The sequence below is a fragment of the Ambystoma mexicanum genome, chromosome 13 (genome assembly GCF_040938575.1).
Source record: "Ambystoma mexicanum isolate Mex_15411 chromosome 13, UKY_AmexF1_1, whole genome shotgun sequence".
NCBI lineage: Eukaryota > Metazoa > Chordata > Amphibia > Caudata > Ambystomatidae > Ambystoma > Ambystoma mexicanum.
In genome coordinates, this window is record NC_090938.1 from 809,745,779 (window position 1) to 809,760,168 (window position 14,390).

Below are 14,390 nucleotides of genomic sequence, written 5' to 3' on the forward strand. Positions count from 1 at the left end.
AGTGCGCTTATTGCCGCCAGGAAGGTCACTGGCGAGCACAGTGCCCTGCCCTTCATCAGAGGTCAGGTGGCACATTTGGAGGTATGGGTAGGCGACCAAGGGGCCGCCCCGGAGCAGGGGGCCCTGATAGGGGTCAGCTTCTACAAGATCCACAGCAACCTTTTTCACGGGAAAATCAGACTCCGAGTATAGACTCGAGAAATATATTTGATCACCCTTCTGCTGCCTATCTTTCTGAAGAACTTCCCTTTGACGAAGTTCTGCCTTATTAGGATTGCCCGAAGCAGCGTTTGGAACCTTTACCTATTCCCGTTATTCAAAAGGGCCCCTACGTTGAATTATTGGTGGGGAATAGGAAACATCAGTTCTTGATCGACACTGGAGCACAAAAGTGCTCCATTGACCATTCTAGGGTTCCAAACATTCCACTGTCAGGGCAAACAAACGTCTCTAGAGGGTTCTCTGGTATACCAACTGTTTGTCCGGTCTCTGTGCCGGTATCTGTTTCTTTGGGTCCTTTCACAGACCAGTGCCCTTTTCTTCTTACTTCAAACTGTGGAGAAAATTTGCTAGGGTTGAATTTGTTAAAGAAACTGAATGCAGTGATTCATTGTTCCCCTGACGGAATAAGATTAACAGTTTCACCACAGCAACCCTTTAAATCCCAGTACTTGACCCGACCTCTACCTCCCGAGTTTGACATTGTCCCGGAATGTTTGTGGGCAATGGACGACAATGATGTCGGAATATTGCACATCGAGCCTGTTAAGATAGTCTTGAAACATGGGGTTAAACTACCGCGCATTCCGCAATATAAAATCTCAACTGAAGGTGAACGTGCTCTGAAATGCATTGTCTCCGATTTTGTACATTGTGGAGTGATCGAAGAGATTACAGGTAGCTTATGTAATAGCCCGATCTTGCCAGTATATAAGAAAGGCGACAATGCAATTCTGTACCGGTTTATAATAGATCTTCGTGCCATTAACCGAGTGGTAGCCCCACAATTTCCAATCGTGCCTGATGTAACGACGATCTTAACAATGATCCCTGCTACGGCTACACACTTTAGTGTCGTAGATTTGAAAAACGCCTTCTTTAGTATTCCGATACATGAGGAGAGCAGGTATTTGTTTGCGTTCACCTTGGGGGGACGCTCGTTTACATTCACGAGGGCACCTCAAGGGTATACTGAAAGTCCTAGTATCTATAGTAGAGCTTTGAAGGAGCAGCTCGACACCCTTGAATTGCCACCTACTTGCACGCTGCTTCAATATGTAGACGATTTGCTCCTGGCTGCAGACTCTGAGAAAGCTTGTAAAGAAGGCACTATATTGTTGCTTGTTCATCTAGCTATAAATGGTCACAAAGCTTCGCTTAAAAAATTTCAATATTGTTGCCAGGAGGTTGCCTATTTAGGCTACCTCCTGTCAAAGGAGGGGAGAAGATTGACACCTGAACGAATAAAACACATTTCTGGCATGTCTGTCCCAAAAACGCAGAAGGAAGTCAGAGCCCTGATAGGGATGGCGTCCTACTGTAGACTGTGGATCCCGAACTTTGCCCTAGTGGTAAAACCGATGTTGGCTTTGACGAAGAAGGGCATTTCTCTGCCACTGCCATGGGAATCGGAACATCAACGATCATTTGAGCTTCTCAAAACCGCGCTATGTTCAGCGCCGGTTCTGGGTACACCAAATTACGATAAGGCCTTTGTGTTGTTTGTGCATGAATGTGATGGATGTGCTTTGTCTGTGTTAACACAGGAACATGGAGGGAAGAATAGGCCGTGCGGCTATTATTCCTCCGCCCTCGATCCTGTTGCATGCGCTTTGCCGCAATGTCTGCGCGCTGTTGCTGCTGCCGCTGCTTCTGTAAAACAGAGTGAGGGGATGGTCCTAGGCCACGATTTAATTTTGATGGTGCCTCACTCTGTTGATATTCTATTGAATAAAACTCAAACGCAACACCTTACCTCTGCCCGGTTGACAAGGTATGAATTAGTCCTATTTGCGCCTCATATCCAAATAAAAAGGTGTTGTGTTCTCAATCCGGCTGAACTCCTACCTCTCCCGCAAAATATTGTTTGCGGTGATGAAGGATCACATGACTGCCTGTATGCCACCGAGCAAGAAACAAAGGGCAGGATAGACCTCTCAGATACTCCTTTGGAGAATGCGGAAGGGGAGCTGTTTTGTGATGGCTCCTGCTTCAAACTTCCGAATGGTACATCTACAGCTGCTTATGCAGTTACTACTTTGAATAAGATTGTTGAAACTAAAAGGATTCCGCATAACTCCGCGCAGGCCGCGGAGATTATAGCGTTGACCCGCGCTTGTGAGCTCTCCCAAGGGCAGAGTCAATATTTATACGGATAGCCAGTAAGCCTTTGGGGTGGCTCACAACTTAGGAAAACTGTGGTCGGAAAGAGGGTTTCTGACCTCACATGGGACCAAGATTCAGCATGGTCCCTTAATAGTACAACTACTATCAGCGCTCTCACTCCCTGAACAATTAGCGATCATGAAATGTGCAGCACATCGCAAGGTCATAGACAATGTGGGCATAGGAAATGCTTTTGCACATTTGATAGCTAGACAAACAGCCACAGACCTTAGCACAGACATGTACACCTCGAGGGAAGTGAGAGATGTTTGTATAATAGATGAAGGCATTGGGTCTGTGCGAGCTATTCAGACTGATGCCTCAGTTGAAGAATCTAGGAAGTGGGCTGAAGGCATGGGAAAATTGGATGATGAAGGGTGTTGGGTGGACGCATCCGACGGGAAATGGTTGCTTCCTGATTCTTATGTGTTAGCAACGGTTACAATGGCACACGGTCCAACGCATAGGTTTGGGTGAATGATAAAATTTTGGAAACTGCAAAGAGACATGTTCAGAATTGTATGATTTGCCTGCAGCACAATGTGGGTAAAGGGACAGTGACTCCAAGGGGAAGTTTCGGGCCCCCCTCTGTCCCCTTTGAAACCATTCACCTTGATTTTATTGAAATGGAGCGATGTAATAACTTGAAATATGTTCTTGTCATCATTTGTGCTTTTAGCAAATGGGTCGAGGCTTTCCCTGTCAAAAATGCTACCGCCATGACCACCGCAAAGATCCTGGTGAAAGAATACTTCCCTCGATTTGGGCTCCCGAGGATAATTTGGTCGGACAACGGTCCCCACTTCATCGCAGCCGTAATGTTACAAATATGTGTTGCCTTAGGGATTGAGAAACGTTTTCATTCAGCTAGGCATCCTCAAAGTGCTGGGTTGGTAGAGAGACACAACAGTATTTTGAAAAACAAACTTGCAAAAAACATGTGCCGACACTAAACTAAAATGGCCCGACGCTTTACCTATTGTGTTGTTAGCTATGCGCGCCACACCCCAGACTAGAACTGGGCTCTCTCCGTTCGAGGTGGTAATGGGAAGGCCCGCTAATATCTGGGGTCTCCCTAAACCTAAAGCCCTGAGGGACGTGGATAATGTATTGCTCATAGATTACTGTAACCAATTGACTAAAAATCTGTATTTCATTTACCACCAGGTGAATGCTGCCTTACCTGTACGGTTTACGGGCCCAGGACACGATATACAGCCTGGAAGCTGGGTCCTGATAAAGGCCTACGAAAGGTCTTCCTGTCTTGCGCCTCGCTGGCGCGGACCCTACCAGGTATTGTTGGTCACCAGGACGGCACTGCGGGTGGCAGAAAAGAAGAATTGGATACATGCAACGCATATTAAGAAGCTTCCTCACCCGACGCCACACGCTACAGAAGAAACAGAACCCCTCGCTGATGCTACAATCTCTGATCTCTGAGTAGCAGGCAGTGTTGTGAGTGCGTCGGAGAAGTTCTCTGAGCCTGAGGAGCTTGGGGAGCCGTCCATTTTGTCTCCGCACTCTCTTGATCAATCACTTCCGGAAAATCTTGTTTCGAGCTCTGCGACTTCCGTCGCCACCGACACAACGCTCCCCTCAGGGAGCGACGATACTTTGCTTTTGGATTCAACAAACTTGGGTACCATCAGGTACAACCTTCGACCACGGAAATAGAATTACCGCACGAGTGTCGTGCATCTGGAAGGAAAAGAGTGATTGAAGTACTGTTTTCTTTCTTTATCGAACAAAGAAAAAGAGGGTTCTGTTGGCTAGGGTTGGGAAGGACTAAGAAATCGCGCGGCCGAAGTGTCGCCAGCAACAAACATTGGGGCCGTCGATCGGGATGACCATGATGCCTGCCGCCTTCACCGCTGCTCCCTGCATTGAACTATTAGATAAGGAGGTGACCAAATCGAACAATGAACAATGTGCCTGGGCCCCGAAAACGTACTGTTGTGTTCTCGTTTTGATTATTGTTATTTTTGCAACTGCTGCCGTGGGACTTTGGTATTTCGAAGAAATTTATCCTTTGAAGCCTCTGTTACCGACCAAAAAATCGTACCAACTGTTTTGACTCCCTCTGTACACCTTCACACTCTGTCCCCTAGGGACTCTCGGCATAGACAGAAATATCATAATAACACCTTGATGATAGTGATGAATGCTACGCATGCTATTTTTAATAAGAGTAACTGTTGGATTTGCACTCACTTACCGCAGCATGGGAACAAGGGACTGGGATGGTATATACATCCCTTACCTCTAACGACTTCTTGCTATGCCTCTCTTAGAGCACTCTTCTTTGGCCGATGGAATGATAGCATCTCAGGGAACTTCGATGGGACTAATTTGAATGAATTTGAAAAACGTGAATTGACTCCCCTGGGATGCTCGCTTTTCGCAAATAGAAGTAAACCTAACGTCGCTTCTATTAGGCCGTCTGATAAACTATCTTTACCTTTTCAAAATCTAGTTTCTTTTAAGATGGCTCCGATAGGCAATAAGGATGCCATGCCTCCTTCTTATTCTGTGAATCATAGTCCTGATTCTGTTCCTTTCTGTGTACAAAGAAATGGCACTAGGCCAATGGGAGACTTCGAGCCTTGTGTGAATACTGTAAACTTGACTGGGGAAAATAGGCCTTTGTATGTAGGGGGACCCGTTTATTTTGTTTGTGGTAGTTTAGCTTTTCCCTGGTTGCCCAAGGATTGGCAGGGGACTTGTTATTTAGGGATATTGTTACCAGGAGTATTTATAGCCAGTACCTTAGAGGTATCTAAGGCTCGCCCGCGACGGGATAGTAATGGAGATACCCCTGGACAAGTGTTCGGGGATATAGCCAAATCAGTAGTGACCTTTTGGGGACAAATAGCAAATTTAGAAAACATTAGGGGATTAGCGAGGGTGTTGGAGAAAACGATCAACCGGACCACGGACATACTTTACAATATGACCTTAGAGCAAAAGGCGATAAGATTGGTAGCACTCCAAAATCGAATGTCATTAGATGTCATTCTGGCAGAACGAGGTGGAGTATGTAAATTAGTGGGGTCTGCTTGTTGTGTTTTCGTACCAGATTCTTCGCCAACAATTTTTAAAGCAATTCAGAATTTACACACTCTCAGTTCTTTAGTCCATATCCCTGTAGGAGACTGGAACCTTAGTACTTGGTTTTGGGATTCTTTACGATCTTGGGGGTGGAAGGTGCTTTCTGTCATTTTAGGTATTTTAGGGATACTGTTATTTCTTTGCTGTTGTTTTCAATGCCTCGCGAGTATATGTGGAATGATGGGAGGATGTTGTGCTCAGGTAGTGAGCGCAATAGGGCATAAGATATACACCCCGAAGACAGCATCTAAAGAGTTCATGTTGCAAGAAGTTCTTATGAACAACTTTATGGCTATTGACATTTCAGACAATGATGCGGAACCTATGGATGATAATGCCTTCAGTTATTTTTGAAAGTATTAGGAAATGATGTATTAGCACTTGGCATAGGCCAAAAGGAGGGTCTGTGGAAATCGATATAATATTGTGACCCCAATCGCATTGTTTAAATGTATGTTGGCCTACGCCAAGCTGTCTAAAGAATACCATGTACATAGGTTCCGCGGCAAGGTCTTGACCTTAATGTATTGTGTAAACCGCCATCTTGGATCTAGCCGCCATTTTAGGTACTCTTGCAGTGTGGAAGTCACCCTGAATCACAAAATGGAGGCCGAATGACATTTTGAGTAAGACTCCGGCCGTGGTGACCTCCGCACACGTGAATAAATAATATGTCCGCAGGCCACTTGTTAGGGTCACGAACGAAGACCTTGTCCTCTCTTTAACCTGTGTGTAAATATGTAACTGTATCAGCGGAACTGATCAAATTATGTAAATTGTGTGTTCAACCTGGCTACGAACCCTAGCCATGGTTCCAAGTATGGTTAACTTGCGAGAGGGCTGGCCAATGCAGGACAAAACGTATAAAAACCCAAGCATCCCGATGATCGGTCTCTCCCACTTTCAGTGCAAATCTTACGTTGAAGGTTCGCGTGTTAGTCAGAGGGCCGAATAGCTATCCGTATGTCAATTGACTTTGGTAACTTTGTAACTTTGAAATAAAGCGCTTTGTATGTCCTTTGTAACCTGTGTTGGTGTGTTTCCTTTTGGGCTTCCCGGCCTCATATCAATTTCTCTGTCTCCACAGGAGCTTGCCAATCCTACCGCAGTCTCCAGTTCTCCCCTGCAATCCCAGACCCTCTGCACTGCACTAGCTTCTCACTTCATAACCAAAACTCAGGACATCCTGTCCTCACTCTCCTCCATACCCCTCCCTTCTCCATTACCCGCTCTCAGGCCTCCCTTAGTCCCACTTCGCTCCTACTCTCCTCTTTATCGCCTATACCACCGGACGGGATCTCTACACAAGTCCTCTCTATGAAGGTCTCCTCTGAACAGGTGCTCCCCTGCTGCACCAGAACTATCAAGGACAACATTGCATCCCTGGGTCCAACCTTGGCTGATTTCTGCAATCACTCCTTTGTGTCCGGCTCCTTCCCGCTATCCCTCAAGCACTGCCTTGTGCACCCTCCCTCAAAAAGCCTTCTGCCAACCCAACCTGTCTGGCTAACTACTGCCCTATCTCCATTACCCCCTTCCTGGGCAAACTCTTGGAGAAGCTGGTCATCTCCCAGCTAAACCGCCACACTGAATCTGTTGGTTGCCTCCACGACCACCAGTCTGGCTTCAGAGCAGCCAGAGGCACGGAAACAGCACTCCAGAACACCCATAAAGACTTACTCTCAAATCGCAATTCCAACTCTCCTTCTGTTCTCATCCTTCTTGACCTTTCCTCTGCCTTTGATGGAGTCAATCACACCACCCTTATAAATCGGCTCTGTGACACCCTTGGCATCACATGCCTGGCACTGGACTGGTTGACCGGCTTTCTCTCTGACCGACCTTCCCAGGTTCAAGTGGGCCCTTTTCTCTCCCCTATCACACTCTCCACCTGCAGCATCCCCCAGGGCTCTATTCTCTCACTGTGGCTCTTCAACATCTACCTTGCCCCTGTAGCCCATTTGAACCTTCCCTCCACTGCCTCCTCTGTCTCTCTCATTCCTGATGGCTCACTGCTATTTAGGTATGGCATGCTGCTAACAATGTCTGCCTTAATGCCAGTAAGACTGAGATCCTTCTCATTGGCACCCCAGCTCCCTCCTTCCCTCCTACTCTCTGGCCACTCTCCATGGGTACCCTCCCCTCACACTCTTGTGAGGCAAAAAACCTTGGTGTCATCTTTGACTCCTCTCTCTCCTTCTCTCCTCACATCTCAGACCTTGCCAAGAAGGCCGACTATCAGCTGCACCGCCTCAGAGGCATTCTCCCTTTCCTCACTTTCCCCCAGAAACTCATTGTCTGCAGGGCTCTGGTCCTCTCTAGGATGGACTACTGCAACTGCCTATTCCTCAATCTGTCTGACTCCTCCCTTCGCCCCTTCAACTAATCCAGAATAGGACTGCAAGAATTATCCTTGGCCTCAAGCCCAAGGACTGCATCTCTCCAGCCCTAAAGTCTCTCCACTGGCTCCAGGTTGCTTCAAGGAACAAATTCAAGACCTTCTGCATCATCCACAAGGCTTTCTGGGGCTGGGGACCACTCTACAACCAACTTTCTCTCCCTAGATACCTCCCTGCTGGAGCCCTTCTGGCTTCTAGCTCCAACTCTGCAGTTCAGATGCTTTTCCAAGCAGAGAGTGGGGGGTAGATATCTCTCTTCCGCAGGAGCCTCCCTCTGGAATGGCCTCCCTGCCCCCCTCGGGCTTGAGCCAGATCTCCTTAACTTCCGGAAGCTTCTCAAGACCCTCCTTTTCTCTTCTTCCTTCCCTCTTCCCCTCCCCAGCTAATGTCCCCCTCTGCCGCTTTTTGACTGGCTGCCTGATTCCTTCTGAGTCATACAGGGCACAAGGACCTCCTCTCCCAGTCTACCCCAGCACCCAGTCTCACCTGACCTCACCCCCCACCCTCCCCCAGCCTGCACTTGCCCCTCCAGGCACCCTCCACCTGCACTAGTGTAGAGGAGCAGCTGTATACATCTGCAGGAGATCCCACCCCCATACCTTCCCTGTATTGGAGACATGAGATTGTGCCTTGCCTAACACCAGCTATTGTACTAATACTGCAGCGAGCAATTGAAAGAATATACCCATTGAGACAACCCTATCGAATGCACCCTCAAAGTGATGACAACCTGCAGGAGTAACTCCCTGAAGGAATATGAGAAAGAACTAAGCAAATGATTGAAGACGTCATAAGAAATTGTGCACGATGTCCCGAGATATTGACTGAAGATAATGTTGGATCCTGAAAAAACGAATGACTAAGTAAAGAATCGAGTGAACTCTCAAGTGTAAGAGAAGATTACACATGCACAAAATGGTGCAGAAAACAAAAGTTCAATGAATGTACAGATGCTGAAACGCAAGGTAGATCAAGTCATCATAGAGGTTAGCTATGAGTAATGAATAGAACGCAGGTCAAGCCGCCATTGCACAGAAACTGGACATTGCTATCATGAAATAAGTAAGCCAGAAATCATGAAGGGAGAATGGAAAGCTGTGTCGCAGCCGAATAGCAGGCTCAAAGAGCTGTGTGGCGAGGCTGCCTGGCCTGAAGTCAAGATCCTAGAAATCGAGGTCAGCTATCTACTCTGAAGAAGAAAGAGTGTGCAGAGGAATAATCTTCCCGCGTTAAGGTGCAAGAAAGAACACAAAGGATGCCAGGTTTTTAATTCATTTAGAGCATTTAAAAGCTGCACAAAGGACCAGATTGTGATCTCCTGTCGCGTGACCCAAGGATGGAAATAGAGCTTGAAATTGGAGTTCCAGACACGATAGCGAGTGCCCTCACCCCTGTGCATTCCCAAAGACGATAATACTCTACAAGGCCAAGTACAAAGACAATTTCATGGCAGAAGAAATGGGCGATGAGAGATACTGGGCTAATTCGGTGGTGAGGTAGCTCTGTGTCCTATCTCCCTGCACCTGGGGCTTGGTTTACGTGTTGCTAAATGAACCGAATGTTCCAGACATGGCACAAGCATGCCAACCAATTGTATTAGTCTGTATAATAAAGGACCTTATAGCTTGTAAGACCAATGTGAAACTGTGTACCGAATGTTTCTAAAGTGACATGTTTTAAGAGGTAGGCATATGTTGTCCACCTGATAAAGGATAGCCAATAACAATCCTAGCTCCTATACAAATGTATATCTAGATGTTGCCCTTAACCAATCCCGACCCTTGATAGGTTTTTAACTATTGCCACATAGTATGATGTCACTATAACGCATTATTGAGCATAGATATTGTATTTTTTGTAGAGATCATTGAGAGACTGAGCGTGCGTCTGTTGATGTTCGTTGTAACCTCCCTGTTTTAGATAATTGTTAATAAAACAGTAACTTGCCATCTTCTTGAGTTGGTTCGGTTATTTGGACTCAGAATTATTCTGGTGTGATCCCATCCATTACATATACACGTTCCTAAGGGCCATAAGCTCTCTAGCCTGGTGGGGTTGCAGCCCTATTGAGCCCATCCATCCCCTTCCTCACACTTTGCATGTGGACCTTCATTCCCTTGCACTCCCTGCATTCCCCTGATACTCGTCAACCTGACCTCCCTTTATCACTCCTCTAGCCCAGGGGCTCTCCAACCCCCCTTCTGCCCTTCCTCAGCACTTGCATGCTCTGCACTCTTCCCTTCCCACCTTAGTATTAATGCATCCCCCTCCCCCTGTGACGAATCGACATTTGGGGCACCAGTGGTCAAGGGATGAATATCGGTTTCTAAACCATCAATCAGCCCCACACTTCTAGTACACCAGAAGGGATCCAAACAGATTGGAAACAAAGTACATTATAAACCTCCTTGTCCAATTTTGGTAACCTGGACGGAATGGCAGGCTTATCTCTGCAACGTTGTGGATCGTTGGTTAGTTGGAACACAGCGAAAATACAATTATTACCCAAAGATAAAGGGGACTGTCCAGTCATGGTTGTATACAAATATGTACTTTATTTTTATACAACAGACAGTTCTAGCACACTACAAAATACAACCCACCCTGTAAAGGAATGCAGAGGACAGACAGTTTTAAGAAGGAAAAGCAACGCACTCTGGATACTGACAGGAGGGTAGTTGGTAAAGTAATTAATCACAATAGTTCAAGGATACTTGGTTTCAGCACAAAGGGAGCATGGGTCGTAAAATGTCACTAGGGAGACAGAACCACAATGTACCATGTGTGGTTTCCGGGCGCTTTGCAGCTTCTGCGACAGAGTTCAAGATGGGAGACAGCTGCGGGTATCAGGCGGCAGGCAGTTCGATGAGCAAGGCTGGATGGGTGGTTGCAGGCTGGCCTACACGGAGGCTCAGGGTCAGGAATCTAAAATTGCTAAAAACCAAATTGTTCAAATAACCATGTCACCCCTCCAACAATTGATGCTGGTCTTCTGTAACAAAGAACACGCACACCTTCCTTCTCTGTATATGATGCACCTACTATCCTTTTGCTGTAATGTTTGACTCACATATGTATGTACTAAGCAAACACTCTGTAACAGCGCCACAATGCCTCATGGCCGCTGTGCGCTATACAAATTCAAATAAACAGAAAAAGAAAAAATCTTTGTCTCAGTGCTGGTTAGCGGTGCTGAAGCACTGATTGAGGCGTCTCGGATGGCACTGGCGACTGCAGCGTGACAGCAGTTAGCGGTGCAGTCGGTTGCAGCTTGAGGGGCTCGACTGTCTAGAAAAAATGTCTTTCAGGCAGACACTGGTAGATGCTTGTCGATGCACTCCTCCTAGCTTCTTCGCTGGGTTTGTGTCGTCCTTTAAGGCAGATGGCCCAAAGCTGAGGAGAGTGTTGCAGGCAGCTGCCTTGTCCTTGGTTTGGTTCATTGACTCTCTGGCACTTCCCACCTAGGAAGCTTGCTTGCAGAGTCTAGCAGAGCATGCTGTGTGCTGCTGGGTACTGGTTCTGGAGCTGCTAGAGGGTCCTCCTGGATTCAGCATCTCCCTCTGTTCCATCCTGAGATATTTAGGCGAGGGATATTGCTTCCCTCTTGGAAATCCTGGCCTTCCTTCACTAGTGGAAGATGTAAGGCAGACTATACCTTATGCCAGGGTCCAATGCTGAGTTCTTCTTTCCTGCTTCTGGTGAAGTCTTCAGATGGTTTGCCAAAAGAGGGGCTCAGCACTGTTTTAAAGCCAAATGGGCTAAGCCTGTTTTAATGAACCAATCCTGGATCCCGACCAACAATCTTCTGTTATGCGTGAGGTCCTAACCAGAGTGGTTTGCAACAGGAAAGGTAAGGGGTGAAAACCTGTAATACTAAGCCCCACCCATCTTCCTGTCTGTTGTGGATCAAAGGGTCTCTCTGGTTAATTGAGCTCTCAGTGGTTCCTGATTAAAGCACAGGTTTCCCTTAAAGTGTGTGGCGAGAAGAGACTTTCTGTCTCCATCAAATCACATACTCCTACCCTCTGAATGGCTTGCCCCTGCAGGAGTTTCTTACTGCAAACAGTTGTCTCAGACATGACATGCACTGCCCTTCATGCTAAGGGGAGGGAGCTAACTTCCAGTTTACACAGAGGCATATCAAAAAGGTGTTGGGGGTTTCCTGTCTCCTTTGTCAGCCACTGCAGCTAGGCCCCATGTGTGTCTGTTTGAAGTATACTGTATTAGTATGCTAATTATGTTTAATTGCTGCCACCATCCTGCAGGACTGACAATGTGCAGGGCGGATCCATGGAGCCTTTGATATTTAATTAAGCCGGCTATAGCAAGGAAGGTGTTGCCTTCCGCCTTCTTGAGATGCTTTGCTGTACCCGTGGCTGTCACATTCCAGCTGAACATGACAGGAGAACTGTGCTTGTACGCTGTGTCCCCCCCCAGAGTAGACTTGGCTATGTGTTGGTTGTACAGGGAGCAAAGGAAAATGTGTGTGGATTAGCCCCACACATTTTCTGAGGTTGATCTCCCACCATCAATTTCTTTAAAAAATATCGAAGAAATCCCAAGCGAGTGCCCACCCACTGTGCGGATGGTCGTATTCCTCACACCCTCTCCTCCCCCTCTACCCTGCACTTCTTGTTACTGAACTTGCATGATCTGAATGACACATGGCCTAGTAGGACTGTTATTGTTATTCTTCATCCATGTCTGCACCACCCCCCCCCCCTTTTGTCTTGATCCGCCTTGAAACACCATTTGCTGTATAGGCGCATTATAAATACCCAATAAAATAACAATTTAAATAAATCGGTGGGATAGGTTTTTGATATAATGGTGGTATTGTTTTCTTGTGGTCATGTTTTTGTATGTTTTGGTAGCATCTGTTCAATGTTCTTGTGACAACACCCCTTGGGAAATGTGCACATATTTAAAAGAAACTGAATTAAATAAACACAAATCATCACAAAATGAGGTTTGATGATTGCTCCCTGACACTGTTTGTTACAGCATTTCACGTATTTTGCTTTCTGTGACACTTCTGCTAATCCTTGAAATTAAAGTGGATACTTTTGTAATTAGCAACAATGTTCCTCTTTAACGCTGTGTCTCCTCTTATGTCTTCCCAGCTCTCGGACAGACAGACTCATCATCCAGTAGTTCCTAAACCTAAAGGTAGGCACCATCAGCCTCCACGGGGCACCTGGGGGAGTTTGATGTCATTCTAGTAACAATCCCATCGATCTTCCAACATCCTGCCCCTCCCTACCCCCACCTTTTTCACAACATGGGAGTGGAGACTGGAAGCTGCTTATTAGAAGTATGTTTAAGCAACGTCGAGCAGTACTAGTAGCACACTACATGGATGCCTCTCATGCGTGTGTGTGTGTGTGTGTGTGTATATATATATATATTTCTGAGGCTTGTGGAATCTGCTTAGATCACATGCTGTGCATAGGCCGACATCTAGTGGAAGCTGCAGAGTATTACAGTTGCTGTTTTCGAAACTCGAAAAGGGACGTCGACAGGGTATGCCAGTAGTACTATTCCTAGTGTGATGTCCACTGTACCCATGAACCCTAACGCGTCGAGGTCCCTCTGATTGTTTTTTTCTGCCATTCTAGACAGACGTCTATAGCAGAGTTCCTATTTCGGCGAATAGCCAGTATTCATTTTACAATTACCGATAGATCTTCTTTCTGTCCTTTATAACACTGCACGTCGAAACTTCAACGCTGGTGAAAACAAGAAGACCAGCTGTCGGAAATCCTCCAAGACTGACCCTTCGGCCTTGGAAGGCTGCCCCGGGCTTCAGCCCTTACAGTAGGGAGAGAGGGGGAGATCATTTTAGGATGTATATTCCCCTTTTTTTCCACTACATTCGCCAAGCTGCCCTTTTTTATCATTATGGGCAGGACCCCATTTAAATTTTGCCCCAAGTGCAAGTGCAAATTCCCATGGGTCGATAAGAACCTAGTCTGTATTTTGTGTCTCAGGGGAGACCACTTCGAGGCAACTTGTCGAGCGTGTAGGCTCTTCAAGCCCCAGACCTTGAAGGACCGATCCACCAAACGCTGGGCCCAATACACCAGGCCATGGACGTAGAAGGTATTTTAAGTGACGGCAGCAATGCCGCCATTTCGGATGGCGATGGCGACAGGGCAGCCTTGGCTACCCACGCGCAGGCCCCCGACCCCGGAAGACAGGCTGGTGGCCCTGTTATGGGGACTACACCTGGCGGTGGAAGCGCTACAATTCCAACCATCAATAAACACACACCCCCAAGCCGAGACTCGACACACGGGTCAAGCAAAAGGCAATGCACGAAGTCCGGGGAAAGGTCCGTGGAGTCTCTGACCTCTGGGCACTCTCGTTCAAGATCGCTGCATGACAGGCCCCGACCGGCAAAAGACGGCACGGGCATCACACGCAAAACTCCTGCTGAGAGCCGATCGTCGGCAGACGAGGCCCCAGCTCATCCCACGCCTGAAACTCGACGCTCTG

General features: G+C 47.1%; 1 protein-coding gene across 1 annotated transcript in view; it reads left to right on the plus strand.

Annotated features, from left to right (window-relative positions):
- LOC138522042 (BOLA class I histocompatibility antigen, alpha chain BL3-7-like) overlaps positions 1-14,390 on the plus strand; it is a 268,613-nt gene that overhangs the window by 200,041 nt on the left and 54,182 nt on the right. Inside the window, exon 6 of the mRNA XM_069635266.1 lies at positions 13,016-13,061. Within this exon, the coding sequence (XP_069491367.1) occupies positions 13,016-13,053 (38 nt within the window). The 3' untranslated portion in view covers positions 13,054-13,061. The remainder of the gene's footprint in view (positions 1-13,015; positions 13,062-14,390) is intronic.